Source organism: Heterodontus francisci, chromosome 26 (assembly GCF_036365525.1).
Source record: "Heterodontus francisci isolate sHetFra1 chromosome 26, sHetFra1.hap1, whole genome shotgun sequence".
Lineage (NCBI taxonomy): Eukaryota > Metazoa > Chordata > Chondrichthyes > Heterodontiformes > Heterodontidae > Heterodontus > Heterodontus francisci.
In genome coordinates, this window is record NC_090396.1 from 38,087,973 (window position 1) to 38,107,251 (window position 19,279).

Here is a 19,279-nt window from a genome sequence, read left to right on the forward strand (position 1 = left end):
TTTCTAATGCCCAGCTCATCCGTTTCCTGTGGGGGAAAAAAATGGACGTCATAGGACCAACTTTGCTTAAAAAAATTGTTGGGAATGGATCTCCTGTATTGCTTTGTACTCCAATACAATGTGGAGCTAAGTTTGATGGCTGTCAAAGTGCTGTATGAGTTGGGTACAAGGAGAGTTTCCCCACTGGGACACTCTCCCCAGACAATAACAGTGTACCGTGGCTGGCAGAAGGTGTCAGCCAGGTTCACTATTTTCTAGAGTACCTGAAAAGCTAGCAAACAGATGTGCATGAAGTTGATGCAGTTTAAGGAACATAACAATGTAGGATTATACAACTCAAGACTGCAACTTGTTTCTCATTTATTTTACATGCCACACCTTCATACATCCTTATGCCCTGTTCACTGTATCTCATTCAAATCCATATCTCAGCAGGTACTTGGTCGAGATGCAATATTTATTTAAAAGTCTTTACTCCCACTTTCCAAGGGCTTCACACATGGAAACCATCATAACACAAACATGGTCATTAACAGACATTTAGTTTCAGTTTCAGCTTGGGCCCATGGCTGCCTTCAGTGAATCATCAACACTTTTAAGAAATGCATCAGTGTGGTGATATTGGGTAACCAAGTCATAATAGTCATTGGGAAAGGAATTAAAAGTGCCGGTCATGCTAATTGATGCATCAGTTACATGTATGGACAGCTTCAATACCAGCTAGGTATGGTCCATATGCATGACAGTTGATGGCATTGCTAACTTTGCCAACTACTTTCAATGCTCCTTATATGATGCAAGGCTTTTAGTATCCTTACTGTGGGTGGTAAAGCTCTGTAACTGGCTCTCTGGTGATCCAGAGCAAGCAAAGGTAGTTTTTTCTTGGTCATTGAAGTTCCTTCTGTTTATCTTGTACTAGTTCAACCATGAAATACTGTATTTGAGGTCATTAAGTCATTTACAGCACCGAAGGAGGCCATTCGGCCCATCAAGCCCATGCTGTCATGGTGTATGTATATTGTATCTATTGTAAGTTAGTTAATAAATAATTTCAGAGATAGCTACTTTTGATAAAAAGATCAAAAAACTTACAGTATTAAAAGTACCTTAAACATTGTAAAAATATAAGAAGGCACAATGCCCACGGCAATTTAATAGTTTATTCAATCAAGGAGCTTCCCTTCCTCCCATTCCAAATGCTCACAGTAGAAAACAAGAGCAAATAAATGTAAAAGCTACAAAATTGTCCAAGTCGTCACTTAAGTAGTTTTGCATCAGATCTGGGGCCTTAATGATGCTGAAATACAAAAAGGATACATTTATGTCTTCAATACTTCTCAGCACAGAACCTTGTGCATCAGGGATGCATATCAGGAATTTGGAAGTGGCCTCCAGGATTTTATGTCCATTAGAATTAGGGATGGATAATTTTAGCGATTGTATTACATGAAGATCCTGATGTTTGTTTCCAGTACCCCAAAAATGCTTGCAAGCACTTCAGTACACAAAATGTAGCAGACTGCAGAATTGCAGCCCAGTGAGACATGCATGTGGGGCTTGCTCTCTCATTTTTCTGATGCCTTCTGTGATGGTTTTGCACCTGCACACCAGCTGATAGAAAAATTTTCCCTTATATCCTAAAAAACAGATAAATATTGTGGATTGTAGTGGTAACTGATTATTAGCTATTTTATTAATAACACTTTTTGCTAAGGTGAATTGATCCTTTAACACTGCCCTTACTCTTCACAGTTTTCACTTTTTCACACTGCCACAAATCAACTGTTTTGTGCTGTGCAGTTAAGGTCAAATAGGACAAGAGGCCAGAGCAACTTATTGCTTTAATAAGAGTCCACTATCTAAGTTTTTAGTATCTTTTCAAAGGTCAAAAACAAAATGGTTGAAGTATTTAGGTGCAAAGGTTATTTTAGACACTTAAATGTTAAACATTAACCTTACAATTCATTAAATTCAACTCATTGGTAGAACTGCCTCTTTCTCTCCTCCTGGTTATCATCTGGCATCTCGACCACATTCCTTTTTCTATTGGATACTGTTTCTCTGACATTTTTACAATTCCTGTGGCGTAATATTGTACTAATTTTAGTTTTCAGTGACTCCACCTAATTCTACCTGACATTTACGAACAATGACTAAACTCTTTCCTTGCCTGCGGACAATGTAGCTTAAATGCTTAAACAAAAACAAACTCTCATTTTGCTATTTAATATTTCCAACCTGAAGTTAGCTACTCAGTTTTTAACCATCTGTGGTCATGTCTAAAATTTTCTAATGCCTTTTGAGTAACCTGCCAGGATGCATATCAACACAGGTATATTGGTGTAATCTGAAAAATAACACACTTGTACTGTTTTGCTCCATGAATCCACACATTTTATGCTTCAAACGCTGTTGATTTGTTTCTATTTTTGGACTTACTGGGAGAATGTTCAGTGGTATGCAAATGTATGACTTATTGTTCATTCTACATTTGGATTTGCACAACCTGTTTTTTTTTGCAGTTGAGATTGCTGGAGGCCCTCGATAAGCAACAGTTTTATTAAACTCTCTAAATTGGGCAGGACTGTAATATTGGAAGTGTGCCAAGGAAATGCATTGTCTGTGCTCCAAGCTGTAAAAATATAATCACAGAAGAAGACCCTTCTTGGCCTTTGAGTTTTTTCTTTTACATCTGGGTTGACTTGGTTTGGGATTTTCTTTTAGATAGCTGCACTTTTTATTTTTTAGATTTCCATTGTGACATTTTATCTGGTCCATTTGAAATTTGTTAGTTTACTTTTTTTTTCTTGGGTCTGCTAGTCTTTTACAAGTAGGATTTCAGGGAGTTTAAAAAGTTTGGTGGCCTAAATGTGAGGATTGGTATTCAGCCTGCCCATACAGATGTGATCCCAATGCATCACAATACTTGCACTCCTCACCCCACCTAAAGCCATGAAACCTCCCAACATGGACGAGAAAACACATTTTAAAAATCCAGGCTGATAAGTGGGGAAAAGATCTGGAAAACTCCTCTCTGACTCCTTTTAGGTGATCAAAACTAGCACAGGAGATCACCCTGGCACTGATCTACATTACAAGGTGTACGAGGTCTCCTGTTCAGTCGTATAATTGGGGCTATGGACAGGGCTTGCAACTGGCAGGGCGGTGGGGGGTTGATTTCAGATGAAGGGAGATTCAGAAATCCAAAGAGAAAGTTCCAGGCATCGGAACAGTATAGCGTGTGGGTAAAGACAAGCAGACATTAGTGAGAAAGGATCTTGCCTCAGAAGATCATGAAGTAAGAGTAGAATACCAAGAATCAGAAAATACTGGTGGGAGTAGTTTATAGGCCCCTTAACAGTATTTATACCATTGGGCACAGCATGAAACAAGAAATTATGGAGCTTATAACAAAGGTAGTGTAATAATTTTGGAGGACTTTAATCTTATAGATTGGGACAATTAAATTGCCAAGAGTGGTCTAGAAGATGAGTTTGCAGAATGTTTTTGTGACAGTTTTTTGGAGCAATACATTGTGGAACTGACTAGGGATAAAGCGATCTTTGATCTAGTATTGTGTATTGAAGCAGGGTTAATTAGTAATGGTTATTAAAAGATCCACTGGGAAATAGTGATCATAATACCATTGAATTCCATGTTAAGTTTGAAAGTGACATCTCCAATCACAAATGCGAATCTTAAACTTAAACAAAGTCAATTACATAGGTATGAGGGGAGAACTGGCTAAGTTTAATTGAGTAAATAGACTAAAGGTACAGCTAAATGAACAGTGGGAAACATTTAAAGAAACAATTCAAAATGTTCAACAAAAATACATTCCATTGAAAAACAAAAATGCAGCAAGAAAGACCCATCCGTGGCTCACCCAGGAAGTTAAGGCGAGTATTAGATTAAATGAAGAGGGTTACAATCTTGCAAAAAAAAAAGTAGAAAGTCTGAGAATTGGGAGTGTTTTAGAAACCAGCAAAGGGCCACTCGAAAGTTGATTAAAAAAGAAGGAAAACATAGAATGAGAGTAAACTAGCCAGAAATATAGAAGTGGATTGTAATAGCTTTTATAAGTATTTAAAAAGGGAGAGTAGCTAACATAAATATTGATCCCTTAGAAGCAGAGACAGCAGAATGAGGGAATGAAGAAATGGCAGAGGCGTTGAACAAATATTTTGTGTCCTGCACAGTAGAAGATAGAAATAGATGGTAACCTAGGGGATAAAAAGTGAAGAAATTAAGGAAATTAATATCAGCAGAAAAAAGTATTGAAGAAACTCAAGGGACTAAAATCCAACAAGTCCCCAGGACCTGATGGCCTACACCATCATCTAAAAGAGATAGTTGGAGAGATGCTGGATGTCTATGATTTTCCAAAATTCCTTAGATTCGGGAACGGTCCAATCAGATTGGAAGTTGGCAAATGTTAAACCACTTTTCAAAAAGGAGAGAGAAAAAAAACAGTGAACTACAGGCCAGTTAACCTAACATCAGTCATTGGGAAAATACTGGAATCTATTATTAAGGAAGTCTTCAAAATGCACTTAGAAAAGTATAGTATGGTTAGAGTGAGTCAGCATGGTTTTACGAAAGGGAAATCCTGTTTGACAAATTTATTAGCATTTTTTGAGGATGTAACTCTTAGGGTAGATAAAGGGGAACCAGTAAATGTTGTATACCTGGATTTCCAAAAGGCGTTCAATAACGTGCCACACAAAAGGGTAATTGACAAGTAAGGGCTCATAGAGTTGGGTGCAATATTAGCATGGATAGAGGTTTAGTTAATGGACAGGAAGCAAAGATTGGATATAAACAGGGCATTTTCAAGTTGGCAGGTAGTGAATAGTTGAGTGCCATAAGGATCCATGCTGGGGCCTCAGCTATTTACAATCTATATCAATGACTTGGATGAAGAGACAGGGTGTAATGTATCTAAGTTTGCTGATGATACAAAGCTAGGTGGAAAGGTAAGCTGTGGGACGACAAAGAGGCTACAAAGAAATATAGATTGGTTAAGTGAGTGGGCAACAAGATGGCAGATGGAGTATAATGTAGAGAAGTGGCATGTTATTCAGTTATTCACTTTGGTCATAAGAATAGAAAAGCAAAATATTTTTAAAAGGTGTAACACTTGTAAGTGTTGCTGTTCAGAGTCCTGAGTTTGCTTGTACAAGGAATGCAAAAAGTTAGCATGCACGTACAGCAACCAATTAAGAAGGCAAATGGCATGTTGGTCTTATTGCAAGGGGATTGGAGTGCAGAATAAACAAGCCTTGCTACAAGTGTACCAGGTTTTGATGAGACCACATCTGGAGTACTGTGTGCAGTTTTGGTCTCCACATTTAAGAAAAGATATACTTGCACTGGAGGCAGTACAGCGAAGATTCACTAAATTGGTCCCTGGGACGAGGGGGTTGTCCTATGATAGACTGAGTAAATTGGGCTTATATTCTCTGGAGTTTAGAAGAATCAGAGGTGATCTCATTGAAACATACAAGATTCTGAAGGGGCTGGATAGGGTAGACTGTTTCCGTTGGTCAGGGAATCTAAAACAGGGGGGCACAGTCTCAGGATAAGGGGTCGATCATTTAGGACTGACATGAGGAGAAATTTCTTCACTCAAAGGTTCTGAATCTTTGGAATTCTCTACCCCAGATTGTTGTGTATGCTCCATCGCTGATTAAATTTAAGGCTGGGATAGCAGATTTTTGGTCTCTCAGAATCAAAGAGATATGGTGGGCAGGCGAGCAAATGGAGTTGAAGCCTAAGATCAGCCATGATCACATTGACTGACAGAGCAGGCTCAATGGGCCATGTTGTCTTCTCCTGTTCTTATTTCTTGTGATCTCCACCCCAGTCAGAAACAAGTCCAATTCTCATTTCAATTAACAGCTGAATACCAGAAACCCGCTCCACAGGTCCAATATTATCTGGGAAAACATGAACTTCTGAATAACTAACCTAATTTTGTCCTCGCATAATTTGTAAGAGTGACCCCTGGCCCTCCCTATTCTATTTAGTTGAAAAAATTGGCCAACACATACAGAGTCCCTTTATCATCTTATGCACCTCAATCAGATCGTACCTAAGACTGTGCTTCTCTAAATTTCAGGGATCCAGCTTGTTGAGCCTATCTGGGCAACTAAGATGCTTTACACTGGAGCTAATATTCTGTCCTTGCTTTGAACCTTTTCCAAAGCTTCAATATCACCCAACAGGGATGTATGCCCTGTTACCAAATCCTTATTTTAGGGAAGCAGTAACAGGACACTTAGAAAATCATATGATTGGGCAAATTTCAACATGGATTTACGAAAGGGACATTATGCTTGACAAATCTGTTGAGTTTTTTTGAGGATGTCACTAGCAGAGTAGATAAGGGAGAACCAGTACATGTCGTGTACTTGAATTTTCAAAAAGCGTTCGATAAGGTGCCATATAAGGTTATTGCGCAAATGTAGGGCTCATGGGATTGGGGGTAATATAATAACATGGATTGGTTAATGGAAAAAAGAGAGTGGGAATAAATGGGTCATTTATGCATTGGCAGACTGTTATTAGTGTGGTATTGCAAGGATCAGTGCTTGGGGCTCAGCTATTTACAATCTATATCAGTGATGTAGTTGAGGGGACCAAGTATAACCTTGATGATTCAAAGTTAGGTGGGAAAGTAAGCTGTGAGGAGGATGTAAAGAGGTTGTAAAAAGATGTAGACAGATTAAGTGAATGGGCAAGAAAGTGGCAGAGGAATATAACGTGGAAAATGTGAAGTTTTACACTTTAGTAGGAAAAATAGAAAAGCAACATTTTTTTTAAAAGGTGAGAGGCTGATAAATGTTGGTATTCGGAGATATCTGAGTGTCCTTGTACATGAATTACAGAACGTTAAGATGCAGGTACAGCAAGCAATTAGGAAAGCAGGTATGTATTATGTATTAAAACAAGAAATGCTGGAACCACTCAGCAGGTCTGGCAGCATCTGTGGAAAGAGAAGCAGAGTTAACGTTTCGGGTCAGTGACTCTTCTTCTTCCGCAGATGCTGCCAGACCTGCTGAGTGGTTCCAGCATTTCTTGTTTTTATTTCAGATTTCCAGCATCCGCAGTATTTTGCTTTTATTTTATGTATTGTATGTTAGTCTTTACTACAAAGAGATTGAAGTGTAAGAGTAACAAAATCTTGCTGCAATTGTTATAGGGCCTTGGTGAGAGTGTTGTGCACAGTTTTGGTTTCCTCACCTAAGAAAGGATATGCTTGCCTTAGAGTGAGTGCAACAAAGGTTCACTGGACTGATTCCTGAGAAGAGGGGTTTGTCCTATGGGAAGAGATTGTGTAGACTAGGCCTATATTCCCTAGAGTTTAGAAGAATGAGAGGTGATGTCATTGAAATATATAACATTTATAGAGGGCTTGACAAGGTAGATACTGGGGAGTCTAGAACTAGGGGTCATCGTCTCAGAATAAGGGGTTGACCATTTAGGACTGAGATGAAGAGAAATTTCTTCACTCAAGGTTTGTGAATCTTTGGAATTCTCTACCCCAGAGTGCTGTGGCTGCTCAGTCATTGAGTATATTCAAGACAAAGATTTTTGGTAGATTTTTGGATACTAAGGGAATTGAGGGATATGGAGAGAGTACAGGAAGGTATAGTTGAGGTAGAAGATCAGCTCTGATCATATTGAATGGTGGAGCAGACTTGAAGGGCCGAATGACCTAATCCTGCTCCTATTTCTTATGTTCTTATATGAGGAGACTAAAACTGAAGACTGTATTCCAACTGAAGCCATCCAACCTTGTACAAGGTCAAAACAGCGTGCTTTGATTTATAGTGAAGTGTTCTGAAAACAGACTCCAGCACGGACAAGCATTCTGTTCCCTGCCAGTGTCAATAGAAAGCTTACAAAGCTGATCAGGGGGGTCTGGTTGGAGGTGGCTCATGAGGTCAGCAGCAGAGGACTGGTGAGAAGCAACTGGGTTCAGTGCAGGAAACGTTTCAATGACATATTTCAGTCTGGCAAAGTGAATCCCAAGATAGATCCAAATGGCATGATACCTGGTCAGCATTCGCCAGAATGCAAAAGAGAAGGGAATCCTGAAGGTGCACAGAATTCTTCTGACCATAGGGTGAGATGTGTCTCCGAAATCATTGATGATCCATAAGCATGGCCCACTATTGGACAGTGGGCTACGGGAAGTCTTCAACATCCGATACAAATGATAAGCTGAAAGTGGTGAAGGAAAGAGGCATTGTCTATAGACATCTTTTTCACCTCACAGGCCAAATGGGAGAACAATGCCAGGGAGAGCAAGAGGGCATGATTGGATGGTAGGGTCCCTCAGCTCATGTCTCTGACACATTTTGAGTGACAAGTCACTGCGATGTTCGAGACAGAGAAGCGAGAGTACAACGTAGACAGGATGAAAAGATCTCAACATCTCCAGGTTAGGGGATGCATGGCAATCCATCCTGTGCAATGAGTTGTTAATGCATAAGTTGTCATCACATTGTTTCATGCAGCTAAAGCATCTGTTGATTGTGCCAATTTCTCATAACCACTTTCTGTTAAATCTTCCATGGGGCCAGCAGCAGAGAGGAAGGAGTTCAGGAGGAGTCCGAGGAGGAAGACAATTTGGAGCCTGCACCATCACATCTTTCTTGCGCACCCTCCACCAGTGCAAACACATGCATCACAGCAGGAGAATATGAGGGAGGCTGAATCCCCTTTGCCCAGTCCCCCTTGGAGGATGGAGGACAGGTGCAGCCCTGCTCAGCAGGGAGGAGATGCAGCTTAGGGATAAAGGCCAGCTCGAGTCTGCAAATGAAACCTGACCCGAGCCCGACAGATCCACATCTGACCCCAAGCCCGACCCGGCCCCAGTCCTTTCACTTTTTCTGGTGCCCGACCCAACCATCAGTTAACCTACCTTCTGTTTTTCACTTTGTTGCTTATCTGCACAAGCATAAAAAAACTGTAACTAAACAACTTTTCAAGTCCAAAAAGTACATTAACATCGGAGCCACTTACCTTAAGTGGTGATAGAGCGTGCCCCACCTGGCCCGACCCGACCCGAGCCTGAATGCCGGACCCGGAAGTGCTATCCGACCCAACCCGACCCGACCCAAACCCGACACGAGAGAGCGGGGGGGTGGTGGGGGTGGAGCAGCCGGAGAGAGAGAGAGAGAAGCAGGGGGGTGGGGGGGGGGGGGGGGGGGAGAAGCGGAGCGGCCGGAGAAAGCAGCGGGGGTGGGGGGGAGCGGCTGGAGAGAGGAGTGACAGGGGGAGGGGGTGGGTGGGGGTGGGGGGAGAGGAGCGGAGCGGCCGGAGAGAGCAGTGGGGGGGGAGCAGAGGCATGGGTGAATACATTAGCGTTGCATTATTGTACGCGTAAAACGCATGCACAGAGGCTGACCAGGCGCGTTGCCCGAAGATGCACACGTCACGCGATGATGTAATCGGCGCATGCGCTAACCAGTCTAGGCAAGTCGGAACGCAGCGCACGCACAGAGAGCAGGAGCCCGTCTGCGCAAGTGCACACCTTGGCGCAGCCTGATGACATCACTGGCCGACTGCGTTGTCAGGAATCGCTTTGTTTTTTAAATTCTCTACCCCAGCGGGCTGTGGATATTCACTCAATTAGTAAGTAAGTTTCCAACCACATATCCACCCCATCACCAAGGCTGCCACTTCCACCTTCATAACATTGCTTGATTCTGACCCTGCCTCAGCTGATCTGCTGAAACCTTCACTCATGCCTTTGTTACCTCTAGATTTAACTATTCCAATGCTCTCCTGGCTGTCCTTCCATCTTCCAAAACATAAACTTGTGCTCATCCCAAACTCTGCTGCCCATATCTTAACTCTCTCCAAATCTCATTCACCCATCACCCATGTGCTTGCTCCCCATCCGACAATGGCTCAATTTTAAAATCTTCTTCCCTGTTTTCAAATCCCTTCATGGCCTCACCCCTGCCTATCTCTGTAATTCCCTCCAGCCCTAGTATAGGTAGGTGGTAGGGGAATTGAGGGAAGTTGGGGATGTGGTAGGAATATGGGATTGATGTAGGATTAGCATAAATGGGAGGTTGATGGTCGGCACAGACTCGGTGGGCCAAAGGGCCTGTTTCAGTGCTGTATCTCTAAATAAATAATAAATAAATAAAACATGTCGTCAGGTCCCATCAGGTTCGGGTGAGATGTGTTCCCATATGTCGGAGTTACCTGAGGCTCTGTGGGATGGGATGGGATGAGAATGGAGAAGTTGATTCATCTCCTGTGCTCCACAACGTTTTAGTGCTTTGCGTGCATGAACTCCTCCATTGAGAGAGTGACCAACCTCATAGAGAGCATATGCAGCATCACTCCAAATGGATGCAGGCAAAGCATACTGGCACACAGGGAATGCATGCCGCAATTTATAGCATTGACAGGTCAGTGGCGCAAATGGCACCAAGCGGAATGGAGTGGAAGCCAGCTGCGCCCCAGCTGGTGGTTCCCTCTAACGATGAAGGGCACCCTGAAAGGGCTGATGGTGATGAGAGAGTCACCATTCATGGAGCTCTGTCATCATTATCCAACTCCGTGGCCCCCTCTGATAGATGAAGCATCTGTAAAGTTATGTACTTGTTGATCCTATCTGAGTAGCTTAATCCCATTTCTTTCCCTCCTTCTTTCCCTCCCTCATGAGCTCCGTAAGACAGAGGATCTGTTCACCACCACACTGCCCCCACCTCTCCCCCCACCCCCTCACCCTGTCCCCCAAAATGCCCTCGTCAGGAGTGAGGAGATGCGACAGATAAATCTCCTGACTGTCCAACTGGTTACCTGTGAATGAGGGTCTTTTCTGAGCCCTCTTTAGTCATGCCTTTTGCTGCTGTCCCATTATTCTGACTGGCTTCCCACTGTGTCTGTGTCTTTTCCTCCGTGCCATGGTAGAGACCATGTGTGCATCCCCTGTCTTACAAAGAAAATTCAAAACTGGCCCCTAATAAGCTGACAACAGCTCATAATGGGTTTAATGGCCATCAGTTGATCTCAGGCAGGTTGCCTCTTTCAGCTCCCAGCGGAGTCTTTTAAACTTTGAGCATGCTGGTTTTGCACTGGGAAATTGGCATGCCAACCCAAGGGGCAGGTATAAGCGACCACCCATCCCTGTTCCCACCCTCGAATTGCAGTAAAATACCTGGCCATTGAGTGCTAACTCTGGTATTCTAATGCAACGTCACCATGTGCAAGTTCCCCTTAAGTCTAACATCATCTTGACATGGATCTGTATCGCCGTTCCTTCACTGCCACTGAGGCAAATACCTGGAACTCCCTTCCTAACAGCACTGTTCGTGTACCTACACCAAATGGACTGCAGTGATTCAAGAAGGAGGCTCACCAGTGCTTTCTCGAGGGCAATTAGGGATGGGCAACAAATGCTGGCCTTGCCAACAATGCTCACATCCCATGAAAGAATTAAAAAAAAATTAGTGTCATTTGAAGTGGAAACCGTTTGGCATTGGCTTTAAAGTTGCAGTATAAATGCACCCCTAACTTCCCTCCTGTAATTCTCCTTTAATTCAGACTTTTAAGAGAGTGTCCCATTTAAAATAGTATAAATGGGCTCAGGAGGCAGTTAAATATGTTTCTGGAGAAAGGATAGGGGGACATGGTGGGGAGGTTGGATTGAGATCGACCAAAAAAAAAGGACTAATTAGACCAAGTATCCCTTTCCTGTTTGCAAAATCTCCATTTTAAGATTAAGTTTATATTTTCCTATACCCATAAAGGTGAGTTGGATATAGCAAAACAGGTGCCATGTGTACATTAACTTGAGCCTCATTTATATTCCAGAACTCTTCCCTGGTTGCAGAATCTGTTCTATTTATAGCATAACGGCATCTATGAGTTTTATGTACACGGAGCTGCTCTGAAGACTCGACTGAGACTTTAAACTAAATGAATATCTATGTCTTGTCAGTTAATGCACAGCTTAGTTAGGATCTTGTTTGATGTCAAGTTGCGGACAGGGCAGTGATATGTCAGCTTGCTAACTGTTAGTCTCAAAATGATATACCTAACCTTTTGTGCCATTGGCAATGCTGATCGTACATATCTATTCCAATACCCTGGAGCTGGACACACAGTGGGAAAATATCTGAGATATTTCTGACATACATGATAAGACACTATATAAATGCAAGTCTGTCTTTTCCCTTAATAAGATACTATATAAGAGCCCTGCGAAATGAAAGGGGGATCAAATCAATGTGATATTTTCCACAGTAGTCAAACTTCTATCTTCTTGAGATGAGTGAATTATTCAGTTTTATGCTTGGAGCCAGCAACTTCTAGAAATGGGGTTAAGATTGTCCATATTTGCCTTACAGCTGGCACAGAAAGGAAACTTTGATCCATATGTGTAAGCTGGAATCAAACCCAAGTATCTGAAGTAAACCACCATTGTGCTTGCTTACTATCTCAGCCAGCACCTCACAGTTATCACTTAAACAAATTGAATACATTAATTCCCTAGATAGCAGATTATTATTCTTAGTTCTATGAATGTCAATGCAAATTCCATCAAATATTTGCTGGTTAGCAGTAGAATGATAAATGCAAAATTATAACATGTTTTAGTAAAAAACAAATAGTTCACTATTCTGCGCCATGGTATCGGGCTTTCCATTATACACATGGTGGTGGATAATTGAGCAATTAACGGAAAGGGGAGTCTCCATGAAATTCCTCATCCTCAATGATGGCGGAGCCCAGCATTAGAGTGCAAAACTATTCGCAACGCTCTTCGGCCAGAAGTGCCAAGTGGAGATCCTTCTAGGCCTCCTCTTGTGATCTCCATCAAAGGTACCAGTCTTCAGGAAATTCGATTCGCCCCACATGATATCAAGAAATGCCCGAGTTTATTGGATATAGCAAAAGTTATGGGCCCGACAACATCCCAGCTGCAGTGCTGAAGATCTATGTTCCAGAACTAGCCACGGCTCCAGAGGAAATTCTGCAGTACAGCTACCATACTGGCAATGTGTAAAATTGCCAGGGTATGTCATGTCCACAACAAGGTCAAACATAACCCAGCCAATTATCGGTCTACTCTCAATCAACAAGCTGTCAATGACATTAACCTGCTTACCAATGCTCATTTTGGGTTTTCCAGGACCACTCACCTCCAGATCTCATTACAGCCATACTCCAAACATGGAGAAAAGAGCTGAATTCCAGAGATGAGGTAGGAGTGGCTGTGCTTGATATCAAGACATCGTGTGGCACCAAGGAGTCCAAGTAAAACTGAAGACAGTGGGGATCAAAGGGAAAACTTCTCCACTGGCTGAAGTCATACCTAGCACAAAGGACAATTATTGTGGTTGTTGGTCAATCATCCCAGGCGAGGACATCACCATAGGAGTTCCTTCGGGTACTGTCTTAGGCCCAACTATTTTCAGTTGCTTCATCAATGACCTTCCCTCCATCATAAGGTCAGAATTGAGATGAAACACTGATCTATTTGCAACTGCTCAGAAAATGAAGTGGTCCATGGCCATAGATAGCAAGAACTGGACAACATTCAAGCTTGGGCTGATAAGCAACAAGTAACATTCATACCACACAAGTCCCAGGCAATAACCATTTCCAACAGGAGTCTAATCCCCTTCCCTTGACATTCAATGGCATTACCATTGCTGAATCCCCAGCATCAAACTCCTGGGTTGCCATTGACCAGAAACTCAACTGAGCCAGCCATATAAATACTGTGGTCACCACAGCAGGTCAGAGGCTGAGTTTCCTATGATGTGACTCCCCAAAGCCTCTCCACCACCTACAAGACACAAGTCAGGAGTGTGATGGAATGCCCTCCACTTGCCCAGATGAATGCAGCTGCAATAACATTCAAGAAGCTCAGCACCATCCAGGACAAAACAGTCTGCTTGATCAGCACCCCATCCAGTCCCTCCACCAGCAGTGCACAATAGCTGCAGTGTTTATTATCTACAGGGTCCACTACAGTAACTTGCCAAGTATTCCTTAGCAGCATCCCCCAAGCCCACAATCTCAAACCACTTAGAAGGACAAGTAGATGCAATGAGAACACCACAACTACTAAGTTCCCCTTTAAGTCACAACCCATCCCAGCTTGGACATACATTGCCATTCCTTCATGGTCAGCAGCTCAAAATCCTCAAACGCTCTACTGAACAGCATTATGGGAGTGCCTTCACCACATAGCAGCAGTTCCAGAAAGCAGCTACCAGCACCTTCTAAGGGGAAGTAAGAATGGGCAATAAATGCTGGCCTTGCACACCCACATGCCCAGAATGGTTTTTTTAAAATCTTGTGATCATCATCTTCCTTGTGATCAAAATGTTCCTATTGCTGGATGCCAGAATACTCAATATATTACTGCAATGTTTTCCCACACCTTATCACATCTCAAATTGCTGAGACCCTCACATACAATGAATTACTTTGAAGTACAGTGAATGTGTTATGCAGCCAACTGTGGCAGCCATTCTGTGCCAATGGTGTCCCACAAACAGCAGGAAGGAGAATACCCTTGCAATCTTGAATTTTGGGTCGTGGAGGTTGAGTGAAGAATTTTCGCCAAGTATTAGAACTCCCAGCTCCTCTTCAAATATTTCACATCTGAATGATTGGAGCAGACAGACGGGACCTGGGGGTCTCAACCAAAAATGGAACTGCTGTTATATGTAGCATTCCTGTAGTAACGCCACAGAGTGGGCGCCTAGATGTAGTTCAAGTCCTGTTCCCAGGAACGCACACCGAGATAAACATCAACTGCTGCTGGAGGACTATCAATTCGGTGAAAGATGCCCTTTGGTCTGCCCGAAACTTGCTGGTCTTCCAGCGCAAAGAGTTGTCCACAACCGAATGTTGCAGACTGGCACATTCCAAGGTCCAGGACTACGTGCTGAGGGACGCACTAAAGCTTGGGGCAGCCGCAGCAAAGGTTCAATGGGGAAAGACCACAGTGTAAGGTCCCCCCACCAAGCTGAACCAAGGGGCTGGATCCATGGGAAACCCCTCGAACTGTATCGGGAAAACTTTGTCTCGTGTAAAATGTAAAAATGTTAATGGCATGACAAATGTGAAATGGAAGGGTTGTGAGGCAACTCATGATTGTATTGAAGGAAACTGATCACCTTTGCACTTTGTATTTTGTTGACTTGGTGCTGTTTGAAACTGGTAATGTAATTTTTACAGATTTTATGAATAAAGTATATTTTGGAAATAAAAAAAAAGCTTAAACCTACAGTTTCCCCAGCCAAATGTGAGTAGGCTATTGGCATGGCCCACAATGCCAATGAGTTGCTGTAATTAAACAGAGCTTATAATATTTAAAGTGTATCCGTGTATGTTTAGTTTAGTTTAGAGATGCAACACTGAAACATGCCCTTCGGCCCACCGAGTCTGTGCCGACCATCAACCACCCATTTATACTAATCCTACACTAATCCCATATTCCTACCACATCCCCACCTGTCCCTACATTTCCCTACCACCTACCTATACTAGGGGCAATTTATAATGGCCAATTTACCTACCAACCTGCAAGTCTTTTGGCTTGTGGGAGGAAACTGGAGCACCCGGAGAAAACCCACACGGACACAGGGAGAACTTGCAAACTCCACACAGGCAGTACCCAGAATTGAACCCGGGTCGCTGGAGCTGTGAGGCTGCGGTGCTAACCACTGCGATGTATGATGTGTATATTCTCTGTATATACACAATGTGATATATAAGTATAACAACTGCTGCACAGAATCCAGGAATGCAGTTTCGGATTAATTTACTGGTGTTAAATAACAATTTGATATATCGGTTTAGTACAACTCACCCGCCAGGCCAGCGAGCCACTGCACACAACTTATAATACAGTGCGACAAAATGTTTCCCAAATATTTATAGCTAACAAGTTGCCAATAAGATTAGTTATTCGTCTTGAAGAGTTAAACAACTTATCACAATTTTAATATTTACAATATAAAAAGATTGCAAAACAAATCCTGTACAAGTGCAATTTGTATTTCTCCAAACTGTCCGCCCCTCTCAGGAATTGCCGAAGTACATTCCTGGAATGTTGAATAAGAATGTAGCAGGTGAGCGCAGCTCCAAATAATTCCTCTTTTTTTTTGAATTTGCAAGTGTTTCTCTTATGAAATAAAGTTAGTCTTTCCAAAGTAGCTGACAGCAGCCAGAGGCTGCTCAGTAAAGTCTGACTTTCTTCCCAGTCATTTGAAGGAAGTGACCCAGGGTAAGATTGCAGCCACCACGGCCCCGATGATGATAAAGCAGAGGAGGACCAGCACCCAGCGCAGCCTGCAGCGCCGGTGCTCCAGGAGCACCCCATCGGCGGGGGCCCGCACTTCCTCCTCGCTCATGGGCCTGCCCCTGCCGCTGATCACGAAAACCTGACTGCTGCCCAGGGTGGGATTGCGGGCTGCCGCCGCGAAAGTCCGGGGGCAGCTCCCCAGGAAACGGCGCAGCGGCGAGCGCGGTGGCGGCGGAACAGGGAGCGCCCCCCGCGCCTCTAGAGGCACTGAGGACAACTCCAAGGAGGTGGGCGCCAACGGGATCTCCAGCGTCTGTTTGCCCTCTCTGCTTCTGGCGAGCCACCGCAAGCCCTTCTTATTCAGGAAGGTAACGTGGCGGCAGACGGGGCAGATGACCTTCCTGGGCTGAGTTTCCTGGTTGATCACCGTCTTGACCAGGCAGTCGTGGCAGAAGATGTGGTTGCAGGTCAGAGTCCTGAGTGACTGGTTCTGGCGAGATACCTTCTCATAACAAACGGGGCACTCGGAGCCACCCTCCTCCGACATGCTTTCAACTCAAGCCGATTGGAAACCTCTTCAAGAGCCCCACTGCCAGCAACTTATCTTGGCCCCGCTGCACCAGAAAGACGGTGAACCCCCCCCCCCCCCCCCCCACAACTCCAAAGATCAGAAGAAAAGGCTTCCTTTGGCGCTGTTCTCCAGATGGTTGAGATTCTTTGTCAGGATTGCTCTCCCGAAACACCTGATTTACTGCTGTATCTTGCTATTTGAATTCCACAACAAAATCGGCGAGGTGGTGGTTTGTGTCCCCGCTGGCAAGTGATCAGCTCTCCAGTCTTGTTGAACTTGTTCAGCAACCAGCCCATTTTTCAGCCACCTCTGGGAGTACCAGCACACTGGAGCGGCTTTGAGGAAGTGCACTGGAATCCTTCACATACCGTATTGTGTGGAGCCTGAGGTGCACTGGAACTCTGTAGGAAGAATTCCACTCCTGGGAGCAGCTGTAGCTTTTTTTTTAGTAGTTGTTGTCAGACCCAGAGCAGAATGATTCAAACTCCTGCAAATCCTCTCATCCAGCGCGGAGAAAATAAACTATACCTGAAACGTTGTCTGTTCTTTCCACAGATGCGGATTGAGCTGCTGTGTGTTTCAGGCATTTATGATTTTTGTTTCTGACGTAAAATATTTGGAGGGAAAGAACGAGGCATTATCTACCTGACAGTGGATATCCTCTCTTCCTATGCTACGGTAATACTGTAGGTCCAGTTGAAGAGTCGTCACTGCCTTTGCAGCAGATGAAGTAAGCAGCAGCGATTTCTGCTGACCTTTTTACACCAATTTCTCGTTGGGAAGGTAGAACTCTGAGCATGACTGCTTACACACAGAGGCAGCATCTCTCTAACTGCTGCTGAAATTTCAGTCGGCTGTTAATTTTTTTTTAGAAATGTTTAAGCTACCAAACAAGACGTCCTGTCTCTTTAAAGTTCTAAACTCTAAAAAGTGGGTCTGACATTTGAAGTCTGAGACGACCTCCTGGAACTGATACTAGCTTGGCTGCAATTCTAGTGTTACGGTGACAGAATACGTAGCATACAGTTTACTGTTAATTCAAGGTTGCTTAATTTGAATTATGAAGGGCACAGTAGCCTGATTGTTAAGGGACTGACAAAGCAGCCCAGAAGGTGTGCTTTCAAATCTCACCGCTAATGATTCAACAAGTTATATGAATTGTTGAACTGAATTCTAATTTGTGGCTTGGCACCAGATAAAGTGACCACAAAAAACACCAGATAACTGTGCAAATCAAGCTGGCTCTCTAGTGTTCTTTAGGAAAGGGATCTAAATCTAATTTATACACGACTCCAGTTCTGCACGATTTTACTGATTCTTAATGCTCTCAGGGCAACTTGGGATGGGCAATAAATACTTCGATGCTGGTGCTGCTCACATCCCAGGGGCAAATAATAATAAAATTGTGTCAAATTGGCCTATTGTGTCTCCCTACTCTCATAGAGGAATCCAAAACTAATCTCACTGCTGCTCTGCTGTCTTTCCGATAGTCCCATATCTTCAACCTGTTCAAATTTTTATCTACTCTACCATCAAAGAATGCAACAGTCTTTATTTTAGGATGTGGTAAGGAATTGCAACAGTCCCCTACACAGAAAGGACTCAAAAGCAAACGGAGCACTTTCATAGACAGATACAGTAGACATTTGTATATTACATACAATACTGGTCTGCCATGGAAATTAAATTCCAAGAGTTCAGGAGTCTAACTGGGATTAATGCCATCTTGCTGACTGATGTTATAAATTGTTTTAGTGCATTTTATGGGTCAATAATGATGTTAGGTGTAGAATAAAAACCTCAAAGGCTTCTGTTGGAATCCATAGCATCAGCAAGAAGAATAGACAATCTACTGTACAATAATATTAAATAGGTAAGCCTCCCTCAGAATGTGACTGTAATTGGACCATAAAAATGGATATATTTTATGAGTTAAAAGGAGCCTTCTCAAGGTTGAAAGCATAATCACTTGACTCTTTCAAGCTCTGTAGAACTGCATGGCTGAGCAATTCATTTAATACGAAGGAGCCTTGCGATTAATGTTTATACTTAAATGCTATGATAAAATCCATTGTATAAATTACATCTGTGTATAAGTTACTATATTTTACTTGCATTATTTCTGTAAAAGGTCTACAGGATAGATTTAATAAACATGCGCTTATAAAAAATCCGGTGGAGCCTGCTGACCTCTAAACCAGGATTCTGAATATGCACTCCTCAAAGCTCTGCACCAAGAGCAGATATTTATAAAAATCTACCTCAAATAAGTCATGTAAATTGTTTACATAAATTCAGACTGTCAAAGCATATGTATGATGCTGTTTTTGTACAAAGGGGCAGATGCATGAAAAAGCTCAAAAATCCAAAAGTTGCTGTCGGAGTTGTGCCCTTTCACCATTAGCTTAGCA

The 19,279-nt window shown here is 43.0% G+C and overlaps 2 protein-coding genes across 3 annotated transcripts in view; one reads left to right on the forward strand and one right to left on the reverse strand.

Annotated features, from left to right (window-relative positions):
• Positions 1-19,279, forward strand: part of arhgap44a (Rho GTPase activating protein 44a) — a 479,646-nt gene that overhangs the window by 430,247 nt on the left and 30,120 nt on the right. The window lies entirely within an intron of this gene.
• LOC137384267 (RING finger protein 222) lies at positions 15,807-16,932 on the reverse strand. The gene has a single exon (XM_068058041.1). The coding sequence runs from the start codon at positions 16,842-16,844 to the stop codon at positions 16,257-16,259; it is 588 nt and encodes a 195-aa protein (XP_067914142.1). The 5' UTR covers positions 16,845-16,932; the 3' UTR covers positions 15,807-16,256.